The sequence below is a fragment of the Helianthus annuus genome, chromosome 3 (genome assembly GCF_002127325.2).
Source record: "Helianthus annuus cultivar XRQ/B chromosome 3, HanXRQr2.0-SUNRISE, whole genome shotgun sequence".
NCBI lineage: Eukaryota > Viridiplantae > Streptophyta > Magnoliopsida > Asterales > Asteraceae > Helianthus > Helianthus annuus.
In genome coordinates, this window is record NC_035435.2 from 122,532,119 (window position 1) to 122,548,018 (window position 15,900).

General features: G+C 36.8%; 2 protein-coding genes across 2 annotated transcripts; both read right to left on the reverse strand.

The window, feature by feature from the left end:
* Positions 1-563: 563 nt before the first annotated feature.
* LOC110878545 (DNA-directed RNA polymerases II, IV and V subunit 12) lies at positions 564-3,298 on the reverse strand. Its single transcript, XM_022126870.2, has 4 exons — positions 3,192-3,298; positions 3,056-3,105; positions 2,835-2,927; positions 564-778 (listed from the first exon to the last, which is right to left on the reverse strand). Exons 2-4 carry the CDS (start codon positions 3,093-3,095, stop codon positions 756-758), a joined length of 156 nt encoding a protein of 51 aa, XP_021982562.1. The 5' UTR covers positions 3,096-3,105; positions 3,192-3,298; the 3' UTR covers positions 564-755.
* Positions 3,299-7,525: 4,227 nt separating this feature from the next.
* On the reverse strand, positions 7,526-15,130 carry LOC110878546. The gene is made up of 8 exons (XM_022126871.2): positions 14,949-15,130; positions 14,073-14,322; positions 13,846-13,969; positions 12,758-13,104; positions 10,190-11,879; positions 9,266-9,516; positions 8,921-8,989; positions 7,526-7,868 (listed from the first exon to the last, which is right to left on the reverse strand). The coding sequence occupies exons 1-7, from the start codon at positions 15,029-15,031 to the stop codon at positions 8,921-8,923; spliced, it is 2,814 nt and encodes a 937-aa protein (XP_021982563.1). The 5' UTR covers positions 15,032-15,130; the 3' UTR covers positions 7,526-7,868.
* Positions 15,131-15,900: the final 770 nt, after the last annotated feature.

Genomic DNA, 15,900 nt, shown 5'->3' on the forward strand with positions numbered 1-15,900 from the left:
CCCAAATAATATTAGCCCAACTTAATATTTAATATGGAAATCTAACCCTAAATCTTATTCCTAAAACAATTTTACTCGTATCATATTCATATCGCCGCAGTCACACTTTATTTTATGCTTCTTGATATTGTTAAGAACATTTTTAGAATCATGATTTGAGTTATGTATTGTTTTTGTTAGTAAAGTGTTGGACATCTTTTAATTAAGTTAGAATTTGTTTTTGTTGCAAGAAGCCTTATCATTCAATCGAGCAAAAACGATCCGCTCGATTTTTTTTAGGATTTGATAAAAACCGAGCGAAACCGAGCCGATCAATTCAAATTCAATCCGAGCATGAGCATCACTTTTGCGCTCGGTTTTGCAAATTTGATCCGCTCGGATCGGATCGGTTGTAATTCAATCCGAGCATGAGCAGACCCTCGATCGGATCGGCTCATGAACACCCCTCTGTGAACCCCTCTTGGGTGTATTGAATTTCGCAACTTGCAGAAGAATCAAATACATTCTAAAACGCTTTTCAAAACCATGGTCAGTCAATTATGTGTTTTTTTGTCTACTTGCTATCAGAGAAACATGGAATGAACCACCAATTGTCGATACTTAATGTTATAAACTATTCACATGACATCTAAGATGGAAAAGTTCACATAGCATTCAAACATTTGACACAGATAAGATCCAAATTTCCCACTTATTACACAATACTTCAATCATACTTGATAATGCCAATGTGAGCTTCACTTGCAGTGTGTTCTTCAACGGGCTTCATATTGCACAACTGCAGCAGATGACCAAAAAAATTAAGAATACTTTTGACGAATGGATAAATAAGATGAAAGAAGATACAAAGCTTTAGAATCATACAACAGGCTGAAAAATAGTATATACTGTACCTATAAGCATATAGCAAACCCTGCTACACTAAATTTTGTGTTTGCGAAATTAAAAATCAACAATGATAGATCAAGAATCACCCAGTTGGAATAGGATGGTTTGCAGCATTATAACCAACTTTTAGCCTATGTAGTTGATATCCCGATACATCAGTGATATATCGGTTATTGGTCCCCTGCCGAGATATCGGTGCAAAATATCGGTACCGATAATATCAGCGATATTGACCGATGTTTGACGAACATTGGACCAATATTTGACCGATATATCACCGATTTTCCCGATATCAGTACCTTTCTTCTTATTGCTACTATTAGCGTTGTAAGTCTTAACTGTTAGTTGTTAATGTTAAATGTTAGTGTTTTAAGTCTTAGTCAGCTCCTACTTGCTACAATTATTAGTGTTTTGCAAGTTGCAAAACGTTAATTTGTTAATGATGGGAGAGTATACTAAATTGTTAGTGTTACATTGCTATATATAAAAATTATCATATGATAAAATTATCGATATCCCACCAATATCCCCGCGATAACTGACATCTCAAATATTGGTCCTTGAACGATATCTGGTATTTTATCGCATTAACTACTAAGCTTTTAGCCACCGACGGCAGCAAGCTTCTATCAATTGTGTGATCTGGGCTGATAATATGGTGTCGCAGTCGAACTTAGCTATTGAAGACAGTTGTGGCTATCATATTTGTTAATAGCTGCTATAGCGACCGCTATAGCGCGCTATGTAGCGAAGTGACCAAGTATGGGTCTTAGTGATGAATAGCGAAGTTAGCGATTTTTTTTTAGTTTTTCACCTCTTGTCTGGGCCATTTTTAATACAAAAAAAAACTGCATAATCTGGTTAAAAAAGCAGAAGGTGAAGGTGAAGGTTAAATTTTAGTTTTTCACCTCTCGTCTGGGCCATTTTTTAATACAAAAAAAAACTGCATAATCTGGTTAAAAAAGCAGAAGGTGAAGGTTAAATTGTGCAAAAGGGCAAAAACTGGCCCACGCGGGCCCGGGGTTTCCGGAGCTGCATTCGTGTCCGCAGGACGGGCGGGCATGCATGAGTTCAATTAAATTCCAGTTCAGAAACTCATTTTTTGCTATCGCTATCGACAACTATGGTGGCTATGTGTCTGTGACTGACTGTAACTAAAGTACAAAGATCTGGACATATAGTGGCTGAGTTTGTCTACTAGTTCTTCTAAATGAGCACTAGATGCATTCCATTAAATATAAGTTGAAGGGCATATATGCATTCAGCATGGCAGTGTATATGAGAATACAAAAAGTAATTCTTGATTTCTTTCTAACGAACAGGAACCCATTTACCACTAAACGCGCAGGACCCTACCAATACCCTAACCAATTGGACCAGGTTAAACACAGATCGCAGCGGGAATGTGGCTTTGAAAAAGATTAAAAGCAAAAAACCAATGAAAGCTTCCAGAACTAGCGCTTAGCCACTAAACATAAAACACTACACACATGTTACAAGTTTTCAATCCCAAAGCCAGCAGAGACTTGCTTTAAACACAAGTGGGATTCGGAACATGATCAATGCGTTCAAAATTCCAATCAATCTAGCTACGGATGTAAACAAGCCGACTTGTTCAACTTACCAAAGCTCAATAAGTGAACTGGCGCTCGAGCTCTTTATTGGCTCGTTTAACTTACGAGAGCCCAATAAATAAATCTAAGGTTCAAGCTCATTTATAAAACAAGATTATTTTTAGGCACGAGTTTGTTTAATCTTGGCTCTATTCGAGGTTATACCGATCTGCTCGACCCCAAAATCTAGCCAAAACCTAATCCAGTTGTTGTCAAATACACTAGTATAGAGTACATAGCTAATTACCAGGCTAAATTTTCAAAGCTAGTTAACCAAAATTACTCATAAACTAAATGAAAAAAAAAACAGAGAGAATTAAAAAAGAGAATTACTTCGACGAGTTCGCTTCTTGTAGAGAATGCGGTAACCACACTCTCGACATTGAATGACATCACCAACCTTCAAAGTATTCTCCTGCCCACAATCTACATACATAAACTCAATCAAAACTACAACAGTAACATAATAACAGAAACTGAAACCAATCCAAACTATCAAAACAGATACAAGAGAAAGATGTATACAACTTAAAAAAGATAATAACAAAACGGACCTCCACAAATGTAAGTAACTGGCTCAGGTGCTGGATCCATTGATTGATTACTGCAAATTAAGAAACAAAAGCAGAGGATTATCACGAGTTAATGAACATAAGCAACGCGTTCGTAGGGTTTTTCTTTTTCTTATACCTGCGACCAGAGTAGAGTAGTTGAAAACGACGATGGCTGGCTAGGGTTTTGGTGAATTATGAGAATCTAATTTGGGACAAATACATAGAGACAGGACAAAATTAAAGAGACCCTCAAGTTTCGTTGCTTTACAAGATAGACCCTTTACAAATACGGCTGTCCGAAAAGCTCGCGGCTCGGAGCTCGCGGAAAAAGCTCGCTCGATGTGGCTCGTTTTGAAAGTGAGCCGAGCCGGCTTGGCTTGGCTCGGTTAGAAAGTGAGTCTAGCTCGGCTTGTGACGAGTCGAATTGGCTCGGTTTGGCTCGCATATCAGCTCGGCTCGGCTTAGCTCGAATTATTTTACTTTTAATATATTTTATTTTTATATACATTATAATATTTCACAAAAACATATTATTATTTACATGTGATTAGGAGTGTAATTTGATATCTATATCAAATTTAAAGGTTGATTATAATGCTAACTTATATTGTATTTCATTGAAACTAAGAACGTATTTTGTGTTGTTAAATTTGATTTTCGTTTGTAATGTACTAGATTGAGCTTATTTTGGATATGTTTTTGGATTATGTTCTTTTGAATTATTGAATAATATTTTAGATTACTTAATTTTGATAGCCATGTATTAATTTTTCTTTTCAAAATCGAGTTAAACCAAGCCGGGCCGAGCTGAGCCAGCTCGGTTTATAATCGAGCCGAGCACGAGTTTTTCCCTAGCTCGGCTCGGTTCGGCTCGGCTCGTGAACAGCCCTATTTACAAACCACTATTATTTTACACAAACTGGATTTTAAAAATCAAAACTATTATTTATTGGCGATAGGGTGTGAATTTCTGATACGACACGAACCTAACATGAAATTTGTGATTTTGGATATGGTATAAACGAGTGTGGGTCAGTTTCGGGTTGAACCCGCGTATCTGTTTAGCTAAACGGGTTGGATTCGTGGATGAGTTTGCGAGTCGAACTGTTTAACCCATTTATTTTTTTTGTTTTATTTTCTTAAATTAAGTTGATTAGTTGTTTATAACAAATTCTAAAACGTATCAGTGAAACTGATATAAGGTTTAAAAACTTAAATGTAATTGTTTTATACACCGTTGTATTTTTTTGTTGTGAATATAATATTTTAATGTATTAATATGAAAAAAAATAAATGAAAAAAAGTTTCAAGTTAAATTGGTCATGCTCGAGCCAATCCGCCATTATTCGTGTCATGTTTGGGTTCGTATATCCGACACAATTTTCGGGCTTGGGTTTGTGTCATATTTTCGGGTTCGTGGCAGGTTGGATCAGCTAACCCATAAACACGACCCGGTTAGCACTCCTCGTTGGCCACAGTATTTCATATTGACAATATAACTAATGACATTTCTAACTTTCACTTGTGTTATCATGGACAATCTTAGTCAAACGAAGAAGAACATTCATTTATGTCGTTTCTAAACAATTTACAACATTTTAATTGGAGTAAAAACCAGTTAGTTGTTTATTAAGGAAAATGAAATTACATTTTAATTGGAGTAAAAACCAGTTAGGCTTTATCAACGCCACGTCAACGCTACGTCACACAGGGGCTTTAAGACCCCTCCCCTTAACTTGCAGGATGTAGGATAAAGCCCCTTCACACTATAGTGCCCCCTCCTTTAACCAACCCCTCCTCGTTCTTCGCGATTGAAGCTTGTTAACATGGTGGAGCCTTGCCTATAGCGCCCCGAGTTGAATTGTTGGGTGTGGGACGATGGCGCCGAGTGGTGCTATAGGGGCTGAGGTGGCCTTGGTGACGCCTCCACACCTTCCGGCCTTATAGAAGGAGGTGCGAATCTTTACTTGAAATCAACAAACACTAATGTTGACCATGTCCTAGTAAGAAGGGGGTACCGATTCTTAGTTCAAAGCCTCAAATTAATTTTCAACCTTCTCCTAATCACTAAGAAATCAAAGCCTCAAATTATGCTCCAATCCCTAGTGATTCATTGGTTAAGCATTCCACAGTCAAATAGCTTTGATTTAGTGTATTTGCACACAAGTACAAGACTTATGATTAAATATAAAGTTTTCTAAAAATAAGAAGTCGTAACAAGAGTATTAAATGGACTTTGATTGACCTCATTCAAGCGGTATTGGAACCGTCTCATCGAACTCTACGATATGAGATTTTGGGTTTTCACTTTTGGATTTATAGCTTGTAGATTTTAGAATTTTTATTTATATCATTGCTGTCTTTTTATTTAGCATTGTGTTTTTTCTATCTTTGCGTCATCGTGTCTTTTTGTGACTTGTTATATCTTTTTTCATCGACATTGTGTTATATTTTTCGGCATTGAGTTATATTTTGCTCGGCATTATGTCTTTGTACTCTTTTTAAGTTCAACCCCACTCGAATTTTTGGAAATTGAAGGTTTATGACAAGGCCGTTCCAACATCTTTAAAGATCCAAAGCGAACTACAAAGTTAAGGCCCTTTTGAATTGATATAAATGAAAATATCTATTTTGATAGTTGTTACTTGGGTTTTGGTGTCACTAGGCCAAAATTGGTATAAAGAAAACATCGGGACCCTGACCGACGTTACGGTTCACGAGGTGAATGAAGGTAGACGTCGATGATGGAAACCCTAATTTAGGCCGAACTTGTATTTTACTTACAATCTTAGAGTTAGCCCTTTTTTTTCTAAAGCTTGTACTTTATTTGGTGTATATTATTTTAGTATACAGGGTGAAATTAAAAGCTAAAACAAATATTGAAATGACGAAGTGAATTATGAATTTCTAAGTCGGGGCCTATGGTTTTACCAATATATAGATTAGTAATTTTAAAATCCGTATATAAAGTTAATATTTTTTTTTCGTTGACTAATTATCACATAAATATGCTAACCGAATTCCAAACTCTTGTAGAAACTATATAAAGAAAATACTTTACCGTTTTGCATAGCAAAAAGTCCAAAACAAGTGTATACCGTTTAGGTAACTTATTTAAAAGAAATCAAGGTGTATTTATATGCAAGTTTGCTTCAATAAAAAAAGAGAGAAAACAATAAAAAGTAAAATGCCGTATGGGAATCGAACGGGTAACCTATTGCTTAGAGGAAAAGGAATTTACCAAGTTCAGTTGGCATTCTTTTAAGATTAAATGGCATTTATTTTTTTATATAAACTGTGCCATCGAAATTGCTAATTTTTATTGTAAAATTTAAAAAAAAAAATGGACGTCCTAGGCTCGTGCCTAACCTAAAAGGCCTATTGGGCCGGCCCTGGTTTATGATATCTGATGGGGGTTAGGATAAATCACTAGTGGTAGATAGAAAGTTGTCACAATTTTTTTTATATAAATGAGAAACACATTTAAAAACGTTAAAATATTTACAAAACTTATTTTTAAACATACAATAAGTTTACATGATTCATTGTTAATTAAGCGTGAGACAAACCAACCCTGTATGTCCATTTTAGGCTCGTCACAGTTTCCTAATACCCTACCATAAGAGTACGATGGCCTAAAAACTTCTCCTTCAAAAGCATCAAGAAACAAATTATTAAACCTTTTAAAATAACACATTCACTTCAATTTAGACAATAGTTTGATAATATCTGTAATTTGATATCCTTAATACAATAACAATTACTTAACATAAACTCAAGGTAAAATTACGTGATTTTCATACGTGCCTTGTACTAAAAGTCAATTAGCAATGCTTGATTGTAAAATGTAAATGGTAGGTTTTTTGGTCCAACATGATCCAGATACATAATTTTAACATTGCCAAAACAATTATTATATTTGTCTACATATGTACAAATTTACATCCAGGGTGTACAATCCAACTATGCATACAATAGAAATGTACTATTAGTTTATAAGAAAAGAAGTTGGAACAGATATTGTATATGAATCCAAGGCGCAAGGGGTGCGCGTCTGACTTGGAATAGGAAAGTTGCGAGTTCGATTCTCGCCGGGTTCAATTTTTTGGAGCTTTCGTTTTCTTTTCACAAAATGGGATTAATTTTACTATTTTAAATAGCTCTTAGAGTATAACTCATGGTACGGAGTTAAAAACATAAAGGCATATTTTGTTTCCAGTATAAATCTTTACAAGAATCTATCTTTTTGTTTTCTTTGTGCGATCTTAAATTTACGTCTAACCAGATATAAAATAAAATTATTATTAAAATGACACGTTTTGACCCAAACCCATTACTTAACCTAACCCCTTTTTGTCACCGATTGTTGATCAAAATACCAGGGTCTAGATTCTAGCCAGAAATTGATCTCACAATAAGCCCCTCAAACGGGTCGAACAATAGGTATACAGACACTTACCACGGAAAACATAATAAACAACCATTATAACAACTTCTGTATAAAGTTGGACTGAAAAGAGAAAGCAAATGTGTGTCTAGCATCTTAACAATGTCATTATCCTACATATAAAATACTCCATATCTTTCTGTGAATCCCTATCGCGTCTCATAAGACACGTTATTATAATCTGCTATAAGCAACAAGGAAATAAAACTTGAAATAGATAGAAGGGCAATGCAGACCGTTTAATTTGTTGTTATAGGGGTCTAGGTACATACTAAAGCATACTCCATGAAAATTGAAAAGGCAAGGGTTGAACTTCTTGTAACACGACCAGAGATGTTTGATGGAGATCACAAGATACAAGCATGGCTGCAATGCAAATATGCATACAATATGACCGTTTAAATCTGTGCTTTAGGTTATACTTTATCTTTAATGATTCAAACCAGTAAAATCCACCAAAAAAGTTAAAGAAGAAAACGGGTCAAATTGGCCAACAGTCAGTCACCCACACTGTGTTTTTAACGAAAAAGTTACATTATTACTACTATCGTACTATCTTTTTTTAATTATATTAGACACACCAGCTATTTATAAATAAACAATTTAAAACTTTAGTACAGAAACTACCCCTTTTGACCATTTATTCAACGGGACTATTTTTCCACTGCTAATCCTCAGGCACGGAAAATCATGATGTTGTAAAACAGATGTAAAATAAATTTAAAACTAGTGGGTGTGTTGACATGTTTAGTTAAAAAGGTTAGGCGTGTTGATATGTTTTATTAAACGGGTTGATGGGTCGACATATTTAATTAAACGGCTTAAACTAGTTGATCTAAACATGACCCGTTTGATTAAACATGTAAATTCAAACACAACACGTTTATTAATCTGGTTACACATAAAAACCGAAAAACTAATTATTTTTCATGTCGTGATGGGTCAAGAAGTTAAATCACTCCTACGAGTATAATTTAAGAAGTGTTTTCAACGCTTCATACTTCAAAAACTATGTTAAATATCTAAAGTAATATGAGTCTTTATATAATTCCATCTTTATGAATGAAAAAAAAACATTGAAGCACACACGCACGTTGCGCCGTGTTAACTCGCAAAATTTAGAACGAAATGTAAAACGAAAACTTGCGAAAGAATAAAAGTATATGGGACCAAAGTTGAAAATAAAAAAAGTTGTCGGGTTAAACTGTAAAAGATGAAAAGTTTTGGGTCAAAAGTATAAAAAATCAAATTTTGTGAGGTTAAATTGTAAAAGAAAGTTTTGTGTTAAAAGTAAAAAATCATTTAAAAAAATACCCCATTTAAAAAAAAAACACCCCACTTAAAAAAAACACCCTAAGCATGAGATACAATATCATTATACATAGAAAACTTGCAAATTAATAGTATGTAAATATTACCTATTGGCCATGGCTCCTGCTGAGAGATTGTTGTGCCATTCGCTTTCGACTGGAAATTTGACGATCATCCTGCAAAAACACATGCCAAGTTAGCAGTCATTCAACATGTAGCGATTAACACTTTGTTTCTATTTAACCAACATATTTGATGTCTGTTTGATTATAAAAATCAAAATGCTTCTTGACCACAACGCAATATCTATCAACATAGCTGGCTGCTGATTATCTCATTGAAACCTCTAATAAACTAAAACATTACACAGAAGAAACAGCAAGTATACAGTACCATGTACCTAAATGGTGTTAAACTAAACATCATATACAAACAGGAAAAGACCAACATACCTTGTACAACGAAGCAGCAGATTCAGATTCAACAGGCTGATTCGGGTCAAGTGTTTGGAAGCCATCCAAAGCATCTAAGGTCAGCTGCCATCCACAAAGGGCTAAAGCACTAGCACTAGAACTTGAACCATTACTTTTGGTAACACCAGCTGCAGCAACATTCCCATTTACCCAAGGACAGAAGAAATTATGATGCTTAATTGGATCAAACTCCACCGCTTCATCAAAGTTGCTTTCTCCAGTTGGAGGACCTAAACAAAAACACACTACCAGTTTAGCCGTCTAGCGGCAACACAGTTGGACATGAACATATAATCGAACACATTTTTTTGTTCATGTTCGTTTATTAAGAAAATAGGCATGTTCGTGTTAGTTTATGTTCGTTCCTTGTAAAACTTAAACGAACAATTCACAATCGTAAACAAACTTAAACGAACTAATTTAACAAACAATAAATAACACAAATGAACATAAAGTAAATTTTTTTTTATATATAAAGTAGTGATTAATTACGATAAATTCTGTTGGAAAACAATTTTTGTTACTAGAAAGCCCAATTACCAATTAGTTATATTATATAAGTAGTTAGAAAGTTCCTTTTATGTTTACTATTTATATAAATTTAACTACTAATGTATTTAAATTGAAACGAACATAAACAAATATAAACGAACATAAATTTAACCACTAATATAAACGAACAAAAACAGACGTTCACGAACATAAGTGAACGAACAAAACGTGTGTTCATGTTCGTTTGTTTATTAAATAAATGAACATACACGAACTTCCCGCCGAACAAATTCACAAACAGTTCATGAACATTTGGTTCGTTTACAGGCCTACCTCTGATTGTGTGGTTACAAACAGAGATTGAAAGTATGTGTATGTGTGCATGAAAAATAAAGACATGAATGGACCTACCTATCCCATTGGCAACCGTATAATTTGTGAATCCACATTCATCATTAGGGGACGACTTTCCAGCCTGTGTCACCTCATCCTTTGATGCTTCAATCCCCGAACATAAAACCGCATTGCAAGAAAGAGACGGGTGGGTGCTCTGCTCAGGCCCTAAAACATTCATATTACTAGTCTTCTCACCACTTTCAACTGATTCCGCCTTCGTTGACCCAACAATCTTTGACCCGCTATCTGCTCTTCCAACGGACCTCGACATCAGATCTTGATCCATTTCTTCCGGCACGAAATCACCCATTACTCCAGGATCCGTAGCAAATTCACCGTTTTGACCTTGGTTTTCCGTCACTTCAGCCAGTGGTTCCATATCACCGACAACACTTTCAGTCCTGTGAACGGACGCTTCAGCACCGTGAATTTCAGCTTCATGGCTAGCCCCCATTCCAACACTTCCGCCGCTAATAGCGAGGCTCGGACCACCGTCCCTCCGGTGTTCGGTGGCAGTGTCGGTATTCAATACCTCCTCGTCGTTCGTGCTGCTAAGCCCGATCTCACCCGGGGCCCGAACCGAAGCGGGACAGATACTCTGCTGGGCTTGATTACTAAAATTTAAATCTGACGGGTCGTTTAGATCAGGACTTTTGAAAGCCGACACAGACGGATCGTTAACATCAACATCATCGATATTTCCGGGACGATTTTCGACGCTTTCCATTGAATCGTTATCATCATCATGATAAACCATATCCATTGCAATAACGGATGAAGCGCGCGTGGAATCAATAGCAGATGGATGAAAGTGAGCATCTTGTTCGATATCGAAATACAACGTTTGGCTAGGGCCCGCACCAGATGAGTCTCGTTTATACGATTCAAAAACATGAGACTCACGCTCACACGCGCGTTTAGACGGGCCAGATGACTGTTTACTGTCGTTGACTTCATCACCGTCACGGTCAATGACAATTCCCTCAACACTATCCGCCTGTTGCATCATGGCATGCGGTGGTCTGTCGACAGTGCTCCCACCTTCATCTAAATTCCGTTTGCGGGTGCTCGGACCTCGGGATTCGTAAGATGCTGCCCGATCACCGACCTCGCTACTTGTGGGCTGCCCGATAATAAGATCTTTCCCGATATTTACGTCTTCGTAATGTTCAGGTACCACGGTTTTCTGCGTATTTCCACCAGAAAACCCACCCCCCATCGTAAGATCCAAATCGACACCAATATTCGACATCGACTTTCCTTCCCCGGTGGTTGCCGCTTCATCAAGGTCATTTTGGTCTTTCTCCATGGGGTCCGTGCCAACCCATCCGTTTATCCCGCTGGCTGCACTCACTCCACGGGTCAGAGCCATTTTTTTGCTTGTTTCGGGAACGTCGTTAATATTAGTGGCAAAACGAGCAGGACGGTTGACAGTCAAAAAGTTCAAGATTCTGACAGTGGCCCCACATAAGCTACATTCGAGCAAAGGTGATCTCCCTCTAAACTGTTCGTTCTTATCGAGACCCTTTTTGGTTGAAGCCGATAACAGTTTTTTGTTAGGATGTCGGTCTTCTGGTGGTGCACAATCTGTAATGGGACTGAAAGAACATCCGTTTCTAGCTGATTGAGCCGAATGCTCTTCACAGTCTTGAACGTTTCGAACCCATGTCGGCTCCCATCCACAAAGGCTTATCAGCTTCTGGGCCTAAACACAGATGAACAGCGATCGGTAAAACAAACATACAGCTCACAAATGATGATAATAATAAGAGGTGACAATTTCAATCCATTATATATACTATAAATATGCTATTTTGTCAAACATCAAACACCTTTAGCCCCTCAACTTTAATAATAAACAACTTTAGCCCCTCAACTTTAATGATGACATATTTTAGCCCCTTAACTAAACAACTTTAGCCCCTCAACTTTAATAATGACATATTTAGCCCCTTAACTAAAACACCTTTAGCCCCTCAACTTTAATCATGACATGTTTAGCCCCTCAACTTTAATAATGACATGTTTAGCCCTTTAACTACATCAAACAACTTAATCCCGTTGAGTTTAACGAGAAACAACTTCAGCCCATCAACTTTAATCATGACATGTTTAGCCCCTTAACTAAAACATCAAACAACTTTAAGTCTCACCAGTTGCTTATTTTTATGTACGTTTCGAACCCACTATGGAGCGTGGGTGGTAACCCACTAGTTTACTTATTAATCAGTCAAGCTGGGTTGTGTTTTAGCTCAATACAGAAATCCAAATATTAGCTGAAACGTAGCAGGGAAACAATTTGAAAGTCACCCAAAGTCTATTTTTAATGCAAACAATCTCCAAACCGTTTTATAAAAGTTTCAGATTATTACTCTAACAATATTGTTTTGTAATAAATGATGATAATTAAATTAACAAACTAATTATTTTTGGAAAAAAAAACCAAAAGTGTTGGTAGGACAACCAAACCCACCCTCGTACGCTTTGACCCGTAATAATTTGTAACATGTTGCCATGTTTCAACCCGACCCAGCCTTGACTTGTTACCCAAACCAACCAATGTAAGTGATGCATGCAACTTACACGTGAATATATGCATAACGCCTCTTCTCTGGCATTATCTGAACCAGATGCGATGTCTGCCTTAAAACCTGATTCCCCTGTGGCGAAAGTATGCGACTGAACCAAAAAGCGGTCAATTTCTGGGCCTCTAGAGACCCTCATCTGGTCAAGTGTGGAAGCAGCCACAATTGGTAGGTAGAGAAACTGAAACAATCCGTCACAACGGTCCTTGTAACCACCAATTAGGGCTGATGGCGGCGTTGGAGGGAACTGCACTAAGCTTTCAGCACAGCTGTTTCCTCTCCATGGGCAAATTACTTTGTGTCCTTCATCAAGCTGATTGCCGAATTCTTCTCCTACATTACCACCTGTTAACAACATACGAAAATACAGATATGAAATCGTTCTTGTATTCATTATCTAAAATAATGACACATAATTATAATAAACTAGTATTTTGACCTGCCGTGCGTTGCGGCGGGGTCGAAACTTAAAGAGTTAAAGTAACTCGAATTTGTACAGCCAAATATCTGACCCGACTCGTTTCTGAACAAAACTTACGTCAAAACGTAAACCAACTGAAAACACGCATAAAATAAGTACGAAAACTTATTATATTTGACCTGACTCATTACCAAGAAAAATTTACGTTAAAACATAAACTAACTTGAATTTATACCGTAACGTACTTAAATAAAGCAGGAAGAAAATAGTAATTTTTAAGTAAATGAATGGTACCGCGCGTTCCGCGGCGCTGAAACGTAAAGTAACTCGAACTTATATACCGCCTTGTGAAAACGTATTATATTATATATGACAAAACGTAGACCAACCGAAAACGTACATAAAAGTAAGCACAAAAACGTATTATATTTGACCCACGTACATAAAAATAAGCATGCAAAACTCGAGGGGGGTCAAAATGATATTTTACAAAGTTTTTATAAAGCTAAGGGGTGCAAGTAACAACGCTGAATGTTGAGGGTAGAAAATAAAAAAAAGAAAAAAGACGAAATAAATAAAAGAAAAAAAAAAGCTTGACAAGACATTCGCTACAGTGCCAAACATTTTCTCAAATGTTATACATATATAATTGTAGCAAATTTGACCTTTTGTAGGAGTCCATGAATCCGGTGCGACATACTTGAGGGTGGCACAGCAAGACTCGCATTCGATTTTATCGACATCCACGTTTACCCAACCTCTTCTTGCACAGGCAAGCGAACTAGCAGCCTGCATGAGAGATAAAAGATATAAACGGTTCCATTAATGTATGTTGAACGCTTTGGCATGTTAATACCGCATTAAAAAAATAGATAAATGATCTAATTCAAACCTTAGGCTTTCCAAACCAATTTGCGGGCTTAAATGTAGACAGTCTCCTTAACAGATCACCTCGTTCCCATGGTCTACAAGAAGGCTGAGACGATCCAAGAGCTGAACCACCGACACTTGCACTTAACGAAATCCACATGGGCTGTGAACCGATTCGGGATAGGGAACCCACTTTGGATCCCTGGCCATGACCCAACCAGTCTGTACTGCCAGCATTCGTGGCAACCGCAGGTGACGATGCCCCAGCAGAACTGATAAGAATTTTGTTCAATTAAATAACAAACAAACGTAACGTAACGAGTAATATCCCACTCAAAAAACAGAGTCTAGAGAGAGTGAGATAGGGCAAACTTCACCTCTATCCCGGCTCAATAATTAACTAGTGAATAACTGAATACTATATATACAGATTCGTATGTAGTACAAATTTTATATTTCCATATTCATAGCATTCACAGGTTGATTAACAAAACTCTTAATGAATTTCTAATTTTAGAATCCCCATCGCTCGCGTTTAATTCAAAATCGATGCAAAGATTAATATATTCCCACTCAAACTTAGTGTTTGCATTTACATCCCAAAATTCAATAAATTACACTAACCGAACAGATAAAAACAATATTAACAACACAATTCGAGCCGATACGAAAACACAAAAATATGCCCTAAATCAAACTACAAAGCTAAAATTAGACATAATAAAGGTTACAAGCTAGGGTTTTCTACTTTTGTTCGTAATTGAGCATAAATTACAGGTATATAAGCGCGATCAAATCACGGAACATTTAAATGAGCTGAATTAGAATAAAAATCAATGATGCATAATATAGAATTGGGGAAAAGTGATTGCAGAATTAGGGTTACGTATTGTTATACCTTGCAGCAGGTGTAGGAGGACGAGAAGATGAATTGCGGAAGAGTAAGGGGTCACCCGACGAGCTGATTCCTTCTTCTCTCATTTAGTTTTAGAAAAGATTTTGTTTCAGTGAGTGATGATTGATTTCTTGCAGTTTTGATGGGTCTAGGCTTGCTTGTAGCCCGTAGGTCGTTAGTTCTTGCTCCCGGGGGCACGTGCATCGTGCGTGGGATGTTTACGGTTTGGTTTGGCTTGATTTGGTTTGGTTTGGTTCGGCTCGGTTTGGATTGAAATGTAAACTACACTTTGGGGGATATATAAACCGAACTGAACCAGGCATTAGAGTCTGGTTCGGCTAGTTTTGATGAATATTTTTAAGGTTTTACTATTCGCTTTTACGAATTTTAAAAGAAAACTTTATATATATAATTAAAAATGTGTATTTGTTTAATCAAACGAAATAAATATGAACACATGTCTTCGTCACTTACTTACTGTTTGCTAGTAATCTATTTTTTGAACGACAAATTTCTTTTATTTCTTCGTTTGTTGGACTTGAAACCAATACCTCCATTTCCTAAAGTGTTTAAAGTCTTTATCTTTGCCAATAGACCACTACCCCATTTGTGTTTACTAGTAATCTATACTAGATTATAATATATTTGGGAAGAGCATTTTACTATACCTAAAAGGTAAGAGTTTTTTTTTTATTTTTTTTACATAAGGTATAACCTTTGAAATAAAGGTAAGACCATGGGGTATGGTGAGGCTTGGGTTGGGGCATTTATTGACACGTGGAATGGGAGTCCCCCCACCGCCTGGTTACGTGTCCCCGGGGTATGGCGGGGTGTGGGTTGGGCTTGGGTTGGGTGTGACAGATTGTTAAAAAAATAATACAAAAAGAGCAAGCCAATAAGAGCAAGCCAACTAGCATGTCCCCCCGCCCCACGCCCGGCTTGAAAGCCAAGCCCC

What these genes read in the sequence shown, in the direction of transcription:
- LOC110878545 (XM_022126870.2), bottom strand. Translation starts at nt 3,095, where the DNA reads ATGGATCCAGCACCTGAGCCAGTTACTTACATTTGTGGAG. An exon ending in AGTTACTTACATTTGTGGAG is followed by an intron (nt 2,928 to 3,055) that starts GTCCGTTTTGTT and finishes TTATGTATGTAG; the next exon opens with ATTGTGGGCAGGAGAATACT. An exon ending in CAAGAAGCGAACTCGTCGAA is followed by an intron (nt 779 to 2,834) that starts GTAATTCTCTTT and finishes CATCTGCTGCAG; the next exon opens with TTGTGCAATATGAAGCCCGT.
- LOC110878546 (XM_022126871.2), bottom strand. Translation starts at nt 15,031, where the DNA reads ATGAGAGAAGAAGGAATCAGCTCGTCGGGTGACCCCTTACTCTTCCGC. An exon ending in CCTCCTACACCTGCTGCAAG is followed by an intron (nt 14,323 to 14,948) that starts GTATAACAATAC and finishes AATTCTTATCAG; the next exon opens with TTCTGCTGGGGCATCGTCAC. An exon ending in TACGGTTGCCAATGGGATAG is followed by an intron (nt 9,517 to 10,189) that starts GTAGGTCCATTC and finishes GTTTTTGTTTAG; the next exon opens with GTCCTCCAACTGGAGAAAGC.